This window comes from Eschrichtius robustus, chromosome X (genome assembly GCF_028021215.1).
Source record: "Eschrichtius robustus isolate mEscRob2 chromosome X, mEscRob2.pri, whole genome shotgun sequence".
NCBI classification, from domain to species: Eukaryota; Metazoa; Chordata; class Mammalia; order Artiodactyla; family Eschrichtiidae; genus Eschrichtius; species Eschrichtius robustus.
In genome coordinates, this window is record NC_090845.1 from 136,422,721 (window position 1) to 136,438,101 (window position 15,381).

At 40.3% G+C, this 15,381-nt stretch overlaps 1 protein-coding gene across 1 annotated transcript in view; it reads left to right on the forward strand.

The window, feature by feature from the left end:
- Positions 1-15,381, forward strand: part of VAMP7 (vesicle associated membrane protein 7) — a 66,304-nt gene that overhangs the window by 9,293 nt on the left and 41,630 nt on the right. The window contains exons 2-4 of the mRNA XM_068533868.1: positions 5,626-5,780; positions 11,266-11,323; positions 13,332-13,469. Coding sequence (XP_068389969.1) covers positions 5,635-5,780; positions 11,266-11,323; positions 13,332-13,469 — 342 coding nt within the window. The 5' untranslated portion in view covers positions 5,626-5,634. The remainder of the gene's footprint in view (positions 1-5,625; positions 5,781-11,265; positions 11,324-13,331; positions 13,470-15,381) is intronic.

The following is a 15,381-nucleotide window of genomic DNA, read 5'->3' on the forward strand; positions in this document are numbered from 1 at the left end:
TAGTTCTTCTAGGCCCTTGTTAAATATCTTGTATTTTCTCCATTCTGTTTTCAAGATTTTGGATCTTTACTATCATACTCTGAATTCTTTTTCAGGTAGACTGCCTATTTCCTCTTCATTTGTTTGGGCTGGTGGGTTTTTGCCTTGCTCCTTTATCTGCTGCATATTTCTCTGTCTTCTCATTTTGCTTAACGTACTGTGTTTGGGGTCTCCTTTTCGCAGGCTGCAGGTTTGTAGTTTCCTTTGTTTTTGGTGTCTGCCCCCAGTGGGTAAGGTTGGTTCAGTGGGTTGTGTAGGCTTCCTGGTAGAGGGGACAGGTGCCTGTGTTCTGGTGGGCGGGGCTGGATCTTGTCTTTCTGGTGGGCAGGACGCAACCGGTGGTGTGTTTTGGGGTGTCTGTGAACTTAGTATGACTTTAGGCAGCCTCTCTGCTAATGGGTGGGGTTGTGTTCCTGTCTTGCTAGTTGTTTGGCATGGGGCATCCAGCACTGGAGCTTGTTGGCTGTTGGGTGGAGCTGGGTGTTAGAGTTGAGATGGAGATCCCTAGGAGAGCTTTTGCTGATTGATATTACATGGGGCCGGGAGGTCTCTGGTGGTCCAATGTCCTGAACTCAGCTCTCCCACCTCAGAGGCTCAGGCATGACACCAGGCCAGAGCACCAAGATCCTGTCAGCTACACGGCTCAGAAGAAAAAGGAGAAAAAAAGAAAAAAAAATTTTAATTATTAAAATAATAAAGTAATAGTGAAAAAAAGAAGAAAGCAACCAAACCAATAAACAAATCCACCAAGGATAATAAGCGCTAAAAACTATACTAAGATAAACATAAAAATCTGAAATCAGTTCCAGACAGCAGACCCCAAGTCAGTTACTCCCAAAGTCCACCGCCTCAACTTTCGGATGATTCATTTTCTATTCAGGTATTCCACAGATGCAGGGTACATCGAGTTGATAGTGGAGATTTAATCCGCTGCTCCTGAGGCTGCTGGGAGAAATTTCCCTTGCTCTTCTTTGTTTGCACAGCTCCTGGGGTTCAGCTTTGGATTTGGCCCCGCCTCTGCATGTAGGTCACCCTCAGGCATCTGTTCCTTCCCAGACAGGATGGGGTTAAAGCAGCAGCTGATTAGGGGGCTGTGGCTCACTCAGGCCGGTGGGGGGAGGGAGGGGTACTGAATGTGGGGCAAGCCTGCAGTGGCAGAGGCCAGTATGACGTTGCAACAGCCTGAGGCACGCCGTGTGTTCTCCCAGGGAAGTTGTCCCTGGATCACGGGCCCCTGGCAGTGGCGGGCTGCACAGGCTCCCAGGAGGGGAGGTGTGGATAGTGACATGTGCTTGCACGCAAGCTTCTTGGTGGCTGCAGCAGCAGCCTTAGCATCTCATGCCCATCTCTGGTGTCCGAGCTGATAGCCATGGCTTGCGCCCGTCTCTGGAGCTCGTTTAGGCGGTACTCTGACTCCCCTCTCCTTGCACACCCCAAAACAGTGGTCTCTTGCCTCTTAGGCAGGTCCAGTCAGCTCCCAGCCCCCGCCCACCCCAGTGGGTGAGCAGACAAGCGTCTCAGGCTGGTGAAGCTGGTCGGCACCGATCCTCTGTGCAGGAATCTCTCCGCTTTGCCCTCTGCACCCCTGTTGCTGCGCTCTCCTCCGTGGCTCTGAAGCTTCCCCCGCCCTCCCCCCATCTCCACCAGTGAAGGGGCTTCCTAGGGTGTGGGAACTTTTCCTCCTTCACAGCTCCCTCCCAGAGGTGCAGGTCCCATCCTTATTCTTTTGTCTCTGTTTTTTCTTTTTTCTTTTGCCCTACCCAGCTACGTAGGGATTTTCTTGCCTTTTGGGAAGTCTGAGGTCTTCTGCCAGTGTTCAGTAGGTGTTCTGTAGGAGTTGTTCCACATGTAGATGTATTTTCGATATATTTGTGGGGAGGAAGGTGATTTTCACGTCTTACTCGTGTGCCATCTTGAAGGTCCCCTCAAGAAATGCTTATCAGTGACATCTGAGAGGAAAGTAAAATTTCTGTTGCTATGTACCCAATGTTTAATAGGCATTTTTAAAATTGAGGACTGCTTTTATTGAATAAAACACTACTATGCATAACTTACATAGCTGTCCTTATAACTTATTATTCACTGCTCCTAGTTATATTCCAAATAATGTCCTCCCTCTTTTAGGTGACTATACTTTATATAAACTTGAAGATTGCTGTCTTTTTCATGTGTAATATTTCTAGTTCCTCTAGCCATTCTTCACATGATACAACCTCCAGGTCTCTCACCATACTTTGCCCTTCTGTCCAGTCTTAGAATACTGTACCTAGAATTGAACTCAGTATTACGCATGCTTTCTAAACAGCACAGAGTATAATGGCAATAGTACTTAAAGAGATGAAGACACCCTGTTTCTTAATGTAATTTAAGATTACATAAGCATTTTAAGCAATTACATCGTAACACTTCATAACGAACTTATGGTCCGCTAGCACACTAGATCTTTTTGTATTGTTGCTAAACTCAGTTTTCTTTTTGAAGTTGCTAAACGGCTGAGGCTGCTACCTTTTCATCTCTTTGTCTCAGGGACCATATGATTTCTCATCTCTGTTTCTCTTTGTGTTTTTTTCCCACTCCACTGCACGTCTCTTTGACCCTTACCAATGACCTCCTTCCTTATAAAATTTCAGTGACTGTTTTACAGTCTTAATACTGGGTATCAGTGAACAGAGCTGGGAGGTGACACTTGTTCCTTCTTCAAGGTTTCTTTTCCTTTGGCTTCAAGGCCGACACACTCTTCTGGCTTTCCTTTCGCTTTCCTGGTTGGTCCTCCTCCATCTTTGTGGGTCTCTATTCATCTACCTTTCCCTGAACTTTTTGGTATGCCTTGTGTTTTGTTTTTGGTTTTTCCCTCAACTTTGGTTGTGCCTTTGGTTTTTTTCTGTATGCAATGTATCTTTGGCAAATAAAGCATGTTTAAAATGGCAGGTCTAGATGAGCTCATCTAGGATAAGAGAGTGGAGAACCAATCCCCGTGGAAAGTCAACATTTAGAGGTCAGCTAGAGGAGAAGGATTCAGCAAGAAGACAGAAGGAGCAGCCAGACATGTAGGAGTGTTCCCAGAAGGAGGGTTATTCAGCTGTGTTGACTATTTCTGAGAGGTCAAGTAAGGTGAGAATAGAGAAATGACCACAGAAGTTTGCAATGTAGAGGCTGTTGGTGACCTTGACAAGCATGGTTTTGCGGAGTGTTGAGGGGAAAAGCCAGATTATAGAAAAGAATTAAAAGAAGATAGAGAAGCAGAGATAGTGTGTAGGTGATGATTTTAAGAAATGGAGCAGTACCTGGAGCATGTTACATGGTCAGTTGAGGCTTTTAGGATCAAGGGATATAATGTATGAGAAAGTCATTTGGAAATTATAACATGCTACTACATATGTGTTTGGAGAAATCCAGAAAGAATATGGCTGAGGACACAACCCTGGGAAACACCTTCATTTTGAGAGTGCAATGAAGAGACCCCAAGAGGAGTTCAGCTCAAGAGACACATGAGCATTTCTGTTCTGTATGCTGTCCTTCATACCAAGGACATTCCAAGAGGGAATCAGCGGATTCCCTGACCTCAAGCATTTTATAGTTGCTGTGTTTCACAAAACGTGGTCATGTGAATCACCTGCATCCAGACAGGCTTGGCTTAAGTATATATTCCAGGGCCCCACCTCAGGCCTACTGAATCAGAATTTCAGGGAATGATACCAAGGATTTGAATTTTTAATAAGTGACTCTCACTTTGCCACCCAAGATGACTCTGGCTTATTGGATGAAACTGAACATGTTAACAAATAACATGCCACTCTCATATACACTACCAAACGTAAAATAGCTAGCTAGTGGGAAGCAACCACATAGCACAGGGAGATCAGCTCTGTGCTTTGTGACCACCTAGAGGGGTGGGATAGGGAGGGTGGGAGGGAGGGAGATGCAAGAGGGAAGAGATATGGGAACATATGTATATGTATAACTGATTCACTTTGTTGTAAAGCAGAAACTAACACACCATTGTAAAGCAATTATACTCCAATAAAGATGTTTAAAAAAAAAACAAATAACATTAGGTTGAAGAGTTAGTTGAAGAATAGGAAGATATTTGTTCATCTCTTTTATAAGTTCATGCCATTAAATCAGAGAAACCAGGCTGTTCTGTGGGGAAAAAAAATAGTACAGATTCATAAACACAAGGAAAATACAGGCATACCTCTTCTTATTGCACTTTGCTTTATTGTGCTTCACGGATATTGCTGGGGTTTTTTGTTGTTGTTTTTGTTTTTTTAACAAATCAAAGGTTTGTAGCAACCCTGCATTGAACAAGTCTGTCAGTGCCATTTTTCCAACAGTATTTTGGGTACTTCATGTCTCTGTGTCACATTTTAATAATTCTTGCAATATTTCAAACTTTTTCAGTTTGTTTGTTATGGTGGTCTGTGATCAGTGCTCTGGTGTTACTGCTATGACTCTCTGAAGGCTCAGATGATGGTTAGCATTTTTTAGCAATTAAGTTTTTTAAAATTAAGACATGTACATTGTTGTTTTTTTTAGATATAATGCTATTGCACACTTAATAGACTACAGCATAGTGTAAACATAACTTTTGTATGCACTGGGAAACCAAAAAATTCATGTTACTTGTTTTATTGTGATATTTGCTTTATTGTGGTGGTCTGGAACTGAACTTGCAATACCTCCAAGGTATTACTGTAATCTTAAACTCATTCTGTATTGTTTTAGAAATATTTTGTTTAAAAAGGATCTTACCATAATTTATAGAACCATTCCTCTCTTGCAGAAGATTCGGGTTATTTTCAGTTTATTTTTGTGATGGATAATGCCTTCATAGGAGAGGCAGAATATAGTCTAGGGATAAAATTGTGGGTTCTAGAACCATACTGCCTGGGTTTAAATCCCATCTTTTACCACTTACTAGCTCTGTAATTCTGGACAAATTATTTAAGTCATTTATACTTCATTTCCCTCATTTTAATGTACGTATCATGATAGTGTATTAATTTCATTGATGTAAGGATTAAATTAAGTGTTTAAAATGGTGCCTGGCGCATAGTAAGTGCTTAATAAATATGTGCTATTATTATTGTTAATAGGTATATTTGTGAATATAGAATCTAACTGCTGTTGAACTATTTCCCTAGGATAAATTTTCAGGATGGGATTACTTTATTAAAGGATGAAGACATTTTTATGTCCCTTTGCCGTCTATGGTCATTGCTTTTCAGAGGATGATAACAGTTTGTGCTGTGTAATTTGTAAATGCAACCTGTCTATCAATGTAATGTACGTGTGTGTATGCATGTATCACATATATATTACATTGTATATACACACACACATAAAAATATATTATGTGTATGCATTTGGTTTGTCTCTAAATATGAATGCATATCAGTGTGGTTTAGATTATAAGCTTTTAGAAGACTGTGACTTTGTTAAGTTTGTTGTTAAGTCTGTTCTGTTTAATGTTACAGTGCCTTGGTCAGTACTGTCTCCAGATGGATGTAGGTAATGATAGTTACTTTTGAAAGATTATGTCAAAGAAATATTCTAAGTCTTATGTGTCTTTTTTCCTTTTGATAGATCGAAGCCATGGCCATTCTTTTTGCTGTTGTTGCCAGGGGAACCACTATCCTTGCCAAACATGCTTGGTGTGGAGGCAACTTCCTGGAGGTGACAGAGCAGATTCTGGCTAAGATACCTTCTGAAAATAACAAGCTAACGTACTCACACGGCAAGTGAGTTCTGCTCTGTGTGGGTAGCGGGTGAAAGAAGTGAATTATATTATTATAATCAGAACAGTAGAAAACTAGAAAAGCAAGCTTCTCAGTAGATAATTTGAATAAACTGACAGAACAATAATTCTTACCAGCTTAGAAAATGTCTGGTTCTATTAATTTTAAATTTAACTAAAAATTATTTTATTTTGTCATCGAAGTGATATTAAAATATTTTAAAGAAAGATATGGAAATGTTAGATGTAAAAGTGACTCTGCTATAGAGCTCTAGTATATGTGAAGCTTGATGTAGTTAAGATAAAGAATATTTTTTTCTTTCATTCTTTCTGTAAATATTTACTGAGCACTTGACTATCGCCAGACGCTTTGCTTGGTGCTGGGGATACAAGAAATCATTCAGTATTTGCCCTCATGCAGGTTATAGTTTAATGAAGGAGACAAGTCATATCCATAGGTGATCACAGTAGAGAGTAGAAGCTAGTGGACAGGGGAATGGTATTCCAGGTAGAAGGAACAGCTGGTAGAGAAGTATGGAGGCATATTTAGCAAACTGCAGGTGGTTGTCTGTGACTGGTGCCCAACATGGTGAAAATAAAGCTAGAGAGACTGACAGAAGAGAAGTCCTGTAGGGCCTCATAGGCCATGTTAAGGGGTTGTACTTTACCGTATGGGCAATGGGAAGGCATTGAAAGTTTTCAGCTGGGGTGTGACGTGGTAAGCTTTTGCTTTAGAAAGAGCACTGTCGTGGCTGGTTGGAGAATGAATTGGAGGGGGCATAGGTGGGAAATCTTAGTAATCATAAAAAGTGCCTCCACCTTCCTCCTCAGTACTTAACAATCTTTTGTTACCTAACTCATCCTAATTTCCTTAGACCCTATCTCAGAAGGAGGTCCTTATTGGTTTCCAGGGCCAACTCCTTGTATAATTTAGGATCTAGTCTAAGCTGCTGTAAGAGAGAGACCCCAAAATACAGTATTAATTTATGAGATAGCCCAGAGATGAATACTTCGGGACTGGTGGGGTGGCTCTGCCATTTTTAATTACTGCCTTCCAACTCTGGCCAAGGCAGCTTCTTCAGTTCTTGTTACTTCCCTGTGCTTGCCCAGTATTTTTAAAGGCAAAGCCCAGAAGTGGCCTGGCAGTTTGTTGTTCACTGCATAGTTATGTAGCTAACCTAGCTGGAATGGAGACTAGAATTTGTCATCTCTAGCTGTGCAGCCATATGCTCAGCTAAAACTCTGTTACTCTGGAGGAAGTTATAGGACATCAGGAGACAGCTTGCAACCTTCCAGTCTACTCTTCTGGGCCACCAAAATATTAGGATGTACTCTTCTTCCCAAACATAGAGCATACCTCCTCTCTGCAGGAGGTGGCCCCAAAGACTCATCTGATCGCTGTGTCCAGCTCCAGGTCCAGACAGTCCGAGTGATACACAGTCCTCTCCATCACGCCCAGGAGTGGCTCCTGTGGCCCATTAACAACAAACTAAAAGACAAGTCATATGATCTCCCTGTTTCACCAGCCCAACCCAATAGACATTGGTGGAATAAGAACAGCATCACCAAGTGGAAGTTGTAAACCTCGATTTAGACAAGGGAAGAACAAGAAACACATAGATGCCACTGCTTCTTAGCAATATTCAAATAACTACTCCTCAGCAATTTCAGAGACTCCTATTCTGACCTGGGTTCTGCTTTCTTGGAAGAAATTCTTCATCTTTTCTCCCTTTGTTCTCCAGGAGGCTCTTCCTGGTCCATTATCCTCTCTGGCCACATCCAGAATGGGTGTTAGTGTGTCATCTTTGGGAACTGTATAGGTTTTGTAGTCTGTTACTTCCTGGTGTAGTTTAGGGGCTAAGAAGTTACCTCTGGGTTAAATGACCTCGGTTTCTTGTGAGTATGGCTTTAGGGTTTCTTCAAAAATTTATTGGGCTCAACGATCGTGTTTCTAGTCAGTTCCCAGGAAAATGCTCAGGGAAAGCACATGTCATCTTTGTAGAGGCAAGGCTGGGAAGTAGGGCATGTTTCTTCCACTCATATTTTATCAGGCAGAACTTAGTCACTAGCCATGTCTAGCTACAAGGGAAGCTAGACTATGTAATCCAACGAAAATGTGGTTATAGTGCAAGAAAGTGATGTTATCCATCTGCTGTGTCTTTCCACCTGCATCTGACCCAGTCCTACCCGGTATCCTTTGGAGTAAGTCTCTATCACTGAATTGTCTTTTCCTTTTAACCTTCTGCCTTAGTTTCTTTCCTATAATCATGTTTCATCATCCCAATCAAAAATATCTTTTATTACTGTACACCAACAGAAAAAAGTACATTTTACTGTATGAAAATCATTTCTCCCTGAAATCTGACCTTTCTCTTGCTATTTCTTTCTTTCTTTAATAGCATCACCAGTCATTCAGTTGGCTAAGCCTAAAACTTCAGAATCATATTTGACTTCTTAACCAAATCCTTGCCATTCTCCTACAGGAGGTATTTCAGTCTCCTCTATCCTCACTTGTCACAGTGTTTGTTCAGGCATTCATTGTTTCTCATTTCTAATAACATCCTCCTAGCTGGTTTTTCTGCTTCTAGTTGATCCCTCCTTAAGTCTGTATTTCACATTCCTATGCTTATACTTTCTTGCTTAAAACCCATTGCTTTTAGAATAAAGCCCAAACTCAGCCTTCACAGTTTTGTCTATTCCTGACTTTTCTATCCTTATCTCTATAGAAATCTTTGTCATTCCCTGACCTATCTATGTTATTTCAAGCTTTGGTATATTTTTTTCATGATTTTGCATCTTGGAATGTCCTTCCCTTCCTAGGCCCCCTGGTAAATTTTTGCTCATTTTACAGGTTCCAAATGAAATACTTTCTTAATTGTCACTTTAATCCTTCTAAAAGGGCAGTTCTGATCATGTCCCTTCCTTCAGCAGGTACTCAGGGTAAAGTTCCTTAACACTACTTGAAAGATTCTTCAAGATCTGCCCCTGCTCCCTTCTCTGGCCTTATCTCTCATTACTTGAGCCCTCAGTTTTGTTCTCCAGCCGTACTCAGCTATGTGCATTTCAATGCTGGGTTCTTTCTCTCTTCCTAGCCTTTGCAATAGCTATTACTTTTAAAAAATCTGAGTTTGTCTTCCTGAGCTTATATGTTTCCTCTTCTGGAAACCCCTGAACTCCAAGACTGGGCCAGGTGCCCCCTTTATGTGTGTCTCCATAGCATCCTGTGTTTATTCATATTGTAGCACTTATGATGCAGTGTTATAATTGCTATCTTTATTTTCTGTCTCTGTCCTCTGACTGTAGGCTCCTTGATGGCAAGGACCATACCTCATTACCTTCTGTGGTCTTTGCACCAACGTACTTCCAAGTGTGGTTTAGGAGAAACAAATTTTGTGGGGAAAATGATGACTTTCATTTTTGCACCTATAGTGTTTAAGTTGTCTATGGTACTCCAGTTGGATATGTCTAGTAGACAGTAGCGTATGCAGGCCTGGAGCTCAGGAGATAGGTCAGATTTAGATTTGGGAATCATTATAATTGTAGTAGCTGAAAACAGATATCGACAGCAAAACAAGAGAGTGGATGCCACCCTCCAGGGAGTGTGTGTGAGAAAAGCAGGGGGCTGAGGATGCTGCAAGACATCAACAGAGAGCGAAAGAGACTACCATATAAACCAGGCAAGCCTGGTGTCAAGAAATCTAGTGGAGAGAAAACACTTTCTAGAGGAAGGAAGTGATCAGCACTATCAAATGTGTCAGAGAGAGCCACTGGATATGCAGTGTGGAAATCATTGGTGGAGTTGATGTGAACAATTTCAGTGGTGGAGGAAGACATTTTGCCTGAGTTCCCATACCTCCTTGTAATTCATATCAAGCCTCTATGTGAACATTAATCATACAATTCAACAAGTATTCTTGTCTGTCTACTTGCCCAGGGTAGAAATCTGGGAAGCAAAATAGACTTATCCCTCTGCCTCACCCCCAGTAGCCAGTCATCAAGTTGTATTATTTCTTCTCAGTCCCTTCTTCTTCATTGCCCATAGTACTTTAGTTTGTTTCTCTCACTGTTCTACTTCAGTAGTCTTCTGTCTGGTCCTCCTTTCGGTCAGTTCTCCACACTTTAGCCAAAGCATCCTTTTATATGGCAAATCTGATCACACTCCCAAGCTAAAACCCTTTGATGCTTGTTCATTGTTCTTAGGGTATAGCATAGTGAGGTTTGAAAGTCTTATACAGCATGGTATTTGCTTACTTACAACCTCATTTGTGCAAGCAGTTTATTTTTTCCTTACATTCTATACTCTAGTCCAGGGGTCCTCAAGCCCCAGGCTGCGGACCGGTGGTGGTCCAAGGCCTGTTAGGAACCGGGCCACACAGCCGGAGGTGAGTGGCGTGTGACCAAGCAAAGCGTCATCTATTGCTCCCCATCACTCCCATCACTCACATTACTGCTTGAACCATCGCTCGCTCGCATTCATTACCACCTGAACCATCCCCCCAATCGCTCGCATTACTGCCTGAACCATCACCCCTTCCCCACCCGTGGAAAAATTGTCTTCCACGAAACCGGTCCCTGGTGCCAAAAAGGTTGGGGACAACTGCTCTAGTCATATTAACTAATTTTACTTTTAAACCCAGTATTTGCTCTTTTATCTCAAAGCCCTTAAGCTTGTTGGTCTCTCACTCTGGAACACTCTTGCTTGTTCTTTTTGCCGTCTCTTACTTAGTCTTCAGGTCTCAGCTCAGACATCACTTGCTCCAGGATGTCTTCCTGTTACCCTCTGACAAACTGTGTTAGGTGTCTCCTCTGTGTCCCCACAGCACCATGTACTGCCTTTAACTCCTTATCATCCTGCTTACTATGTTGTTCCACAATTGCCTGCACTTTCATCTCTGTAAAGGCAGGGACTGATGGTTTTGCTTATTTGTATCCTCAGCACCTAGCCCAGTAACTGGTTCAAAGTGGATGCCAAATAAATGTTACTGTTGAGTATTTGGTAGAAAAAGTGTTTGCTATGAGATCTTAGGAGAAGGCAAAGAAGACTGTGTGGCCCATTTGGGGGTTATTCTTAATTATGTGTCCCTCAGATGTCATCTCTTGTTCAAACCTTAAGTATCTGGGAATTCCCTGGCGGTCCAGTGGCTAGCACTCGGTGCTTTCACTGCCAGGGCCCAGGTTCAATCCCTGGTTGGGGAACTAAGATCCTGCAAGGCACGTGGCACAGCCAAAAAAAAATGTCCAATTATGCTTTTGTAGATATTATTTTAATGGGTAATGTGCATAACATTGCACTATGTAGCTTGTTTTAATTTCTTATTTATTTCTATCAGTTTGACTTCAGAGGAACATGTATACAGGGGAGAGGGAGAATAGACAGTATCTGTAAATAATATGGTCACGTTGGCAGTACTAAAATTTCTTAAACATAGATAGAAGTGAAAGAGATATTACTCATAACCACAGTAAGTTTTATATCTTTTATTCTACAGTTATTTGTTTCATTACATCTGCCAAGACAGGATTGTATATCTTTGTATCACTGATGATGTAAGTAACTTGAAGACATGTTGCTATTTAAGTATGTGTAATGTTAATAGAGTCAGTTCTTAATTATCTGTATCTGTGGTAGGTAAAGGTGATTTGAATATAACTGTCTGTAGCTGGAAATCTTTTTTCTATACTTTGCATTTATCATATAGAGCAGCAAATCAAAAGAAAAGTTGATATCTGGGTATATGCAAATCAGCTTGGTTTTGTAGAGTTTTAGCTTAACCTCTTGTAATTTCTACATTTATTCTATTGTGTAGTGAGAATTGGTGTTCATAATTATGATTCTTTGGTATCAGACCCTCTCAAAATTTATTTATCTGAAATAGTAAATAGATTATTTCACTCCTCCAATCAATAGTGAATTTTTTTTAATGTATGTGGACTTTGGGAAAACGAAATCACAGTACATTATGATCAGCTTTGTAAACCTGTCGTTCACATTGGTAGGTTGTTGAGTATTTGTAGCTTCTAGACGGAAAATGCTCAATAACTTAACGGTGGTCATCAAGGTCCTTTCTCCTCTCTGCAATCCTAGTGTCAGCTTCTTCCTGGACACATTCCCCTTATGGTTGCATGGAGCCACATGCTTATTTATTTGTGTCCAAAAAAGATGGACTATGTCTTCTCAAGTCTCTTACTGTAGGAATGAGGAAACTTCCCAGACGCACACCCTACCCTCCCCGTGCTTTCAAAGTGGACTTCTTTTCATGACTTACTGGCTAGGACTAGGTTACATACTTATTTCTAAATTGATCACTGACAAGAGACATGGAATTGGCATGATTGCCATAGGTCAGGGTTCTTACGTTTATTGTGTCACAGACCCCTTTGGCACTCATGGGCCCCTCCCAGAATTTTTTTAAATGTGATTATAAACAAAACCAATTATATTGAAATACAGTATTCAAAATATTTTAAATATTGATATAGTAATATATATGCTTCTTTATGAATTCATTAAATAACAAGTTCTACTCATGGGTCTAATAAATAAAAATTATTTTGATGTGGTGATGAGTATAAATAATATTTTGAGAGATGTTTGTACTGATGGTATGTGAAAAAAAGACTTCTCTTGGTGACAAAGTCACAGGTACTGTTTAATACTTATCTGGTTTGTTACTACATTCACAATTGAAACTTGAGTTAAAGATTGGTGAAAATGATGATGAGATTTTTTTTTTTTCTATCCAAGTACATCAGCTCCTTGAATTTGGACCATTGACCCCACTTTAAGAACTCTTGGCTTAGACTAATCATCTTAGGTGAAATGGAGATGAGTGTCAACCACAGTGATCGTCACAATGATTTATATTCCCTGATTTCACAGTGTTTTCTAAAATTATTTTTAAAATACAGCTATATCTGAAATGACTGATGTGAAAGTGCTTGGAGTAGGTGAGAAATATCACTAAATTTGGGATGGTCAGAGTTGAGTCTTATATTTCTTGAGCTATAATTATATTTTTGTATATATGTTATACACACACACACACACACACACACACACACACACACACACAATTTTTGACTGGGGCTAGATAAGAGTACATCCCTTGATCTTTTCAAATGTACCACCACTATTGAAAAAAATCAATTCAAACTTTATGTCAATAGTGTTATCTTTGTATGTGAAAGACTGTACTACTATTATGGATTTCTTAAGCATCTTCTTGCGCTGGGCTTTCTAATAGAGCCTGTGAAAGATATAGATGGAGTAAAACCCAATTCCTGCTCTCAAGAAGCTAACCTAGGTACTGTTACCTTAGTTGGCAGTAATCAAACATATCTGGATTAGACTCTCAGCTCTTTCATTTACTAGTTGTTTCACCTTTGACAAGTTAGTTACCTTTTCAGAGCCTTTGTTTCTTTATCAGTAAAATGAGGTCAGTTCCTCCTCATAGAATCATTGCTTAGTAAATGTTAGCTGTTCTTATGGTTGTTGTTAATCATCCGTATCATCTTTGTTTACTGTAATGTAAACTCTGTGTTGATCTCCTTTCAGGATTTTGAGCGTTCCCGAGCCTTTAATTTTCTGAATGAGATAAAAAAGAGGTTCCAGACTACGTATGGTTCAAGAGCACAAACAGCACTCCCATATGCCATGAATAGTGAGTTCTCAAGTGTCTTGGCTGCACAGCTGGTAAGATCTTTCTCAGGATATAGTATTTGATTCATATCTTCTTTATTACCTTAAAGCACCATGAATATAGGGGACTCTGACCTGCAATGTATTTTTCTGATTGTGTTATTATATGCCAAGATAGTAAAACTTACCTGATTAAAAAAATATATACAGGGGCCATTTTAGGATGGAAAGTGAATAATTGGTGATATTCTCTATAAATGGTGGTCAGAGTATCTCAGGGTTGGGAAAGAGATTAAAGATCATCTACTTCAACTGCCCATTTAATGTGTAAATCCACTCAACATGCCAAATGGCCTCTTAACCTATATATTAACCTCTACCCTCCCACGAGGCAAATTTAATTTTTGAACAGCTCAGTCAGTCATTTGAAAGTCTGTTCATCTGTATGAATACTTAATTATCTGCTCAGTCAAGTTGTACATATGTATACACCCGTGAAATACCACCCTTTTGAAGATACAAAACATCTCCATGACCCTAAAGGATTCCTCATATCCCTTTGCAGTCAGTTCCCTCCCCGTCACTCTGCGTCACTCTGCCTGAGGCAACCAGTGCTCTATTTTCTGTCACCATAAATTAGTTTTATCTTTTATACTCTTTTGTGTTTTCCTTGTTTTGTCAGTGTAAGCTTTTTGATATTCATCCATGTTGTATAAATCAGTAGTTTCCTTTTTTGCTGAGTAGTATTGTATGCATATACCACAATTTGTTTCTCCATTCACCTGTTGCTGGATATTTGAGGTACTTCCAGTTTTCAGCTATCACAAACAAAGCTGTTATGAACATCCATGTACAAATCTTTGTGCAGACATGTGTTTTTATTTCTCTTTGGTAAATACCTAGGAATGGAATTGCTGGGTCATATGGTGAATGATGTTTAATTTTATAATGAATTGTCAAACTTTTTTCCAAAGTGGTTGTACCATTTATATTCCCACTAGCACTTGCAGTGTTTCTGCATGCTTGCCAACACTTGTTATGGTCTGTCTTTTTAATGTAATTCGTCCTTGTGGGTGTGTAATGATGTCTCATTGTGGTCTTAATTTGCATTTCCCTGATGACTAAGGATGTGGAGACCTTAAAAAAATGCTTACCTTTTATCCATGAAACTATTTGAGTGCAAAGACATAAGTTTTATCTATGATGGTGTTGTGAATGAGAAAAAAAGACTTACTGTAATTGAATACGTTCCTTTTCACTTCTTTTTAATACCCTTTTTGAGGATTACGCTTCTAAATATGCATCCTGTAGGGATGAAGTTCCTTTAAATAGTTATAAATCTTTATTATTCAATCAGTTGGTTTGTTTCATACTTCCACTAGGAAACATTCATATATGTGAAGCTATGTAAAACATCACCAGCAAAATATATACTAGTGCCCATTTGAAAGTAAATAGGGTCAGGTTGGTGGCCAAGATGGTGGAATAGGAAGACCCTGAGCTCACCTCCTTCCATGGGCACTCCAAAATTAGAACTATTTACAGAGCAACTATTGATGAGAGAGATCAGAAGACTAGTAGAAAAGATCTTATACAACTGAAGATATAAAGAAGGAACCACAGTAAGACAGAGGGGCAGAGACACAGTATAATCAAGATCCATACCTCTGGGTGGGTGACCCACAAATGGATAATTACAGTTGCAGAGGTTCTCCACAAGGAGCGAGGTGTCCAAGCCCCACATGAGGCTCCCCAGCTCTGGGGTCCTCCATTGGGAAGATGAGCCCCCAGAACATTTGGCTTCGAAGGCCAGCGGGACTTAATTTCAGGAGTGCCAGAGGGCTGTGGGAAATAGACTCCACTCTTAAAGGGCATGTATAAAATCTCACATGCTCTGGAAACCAGGGCAGAAGCAGTAATTTGAAAGGAGCCTGGATCAGACCCACCTGCTGATCTTGGAGAGTCT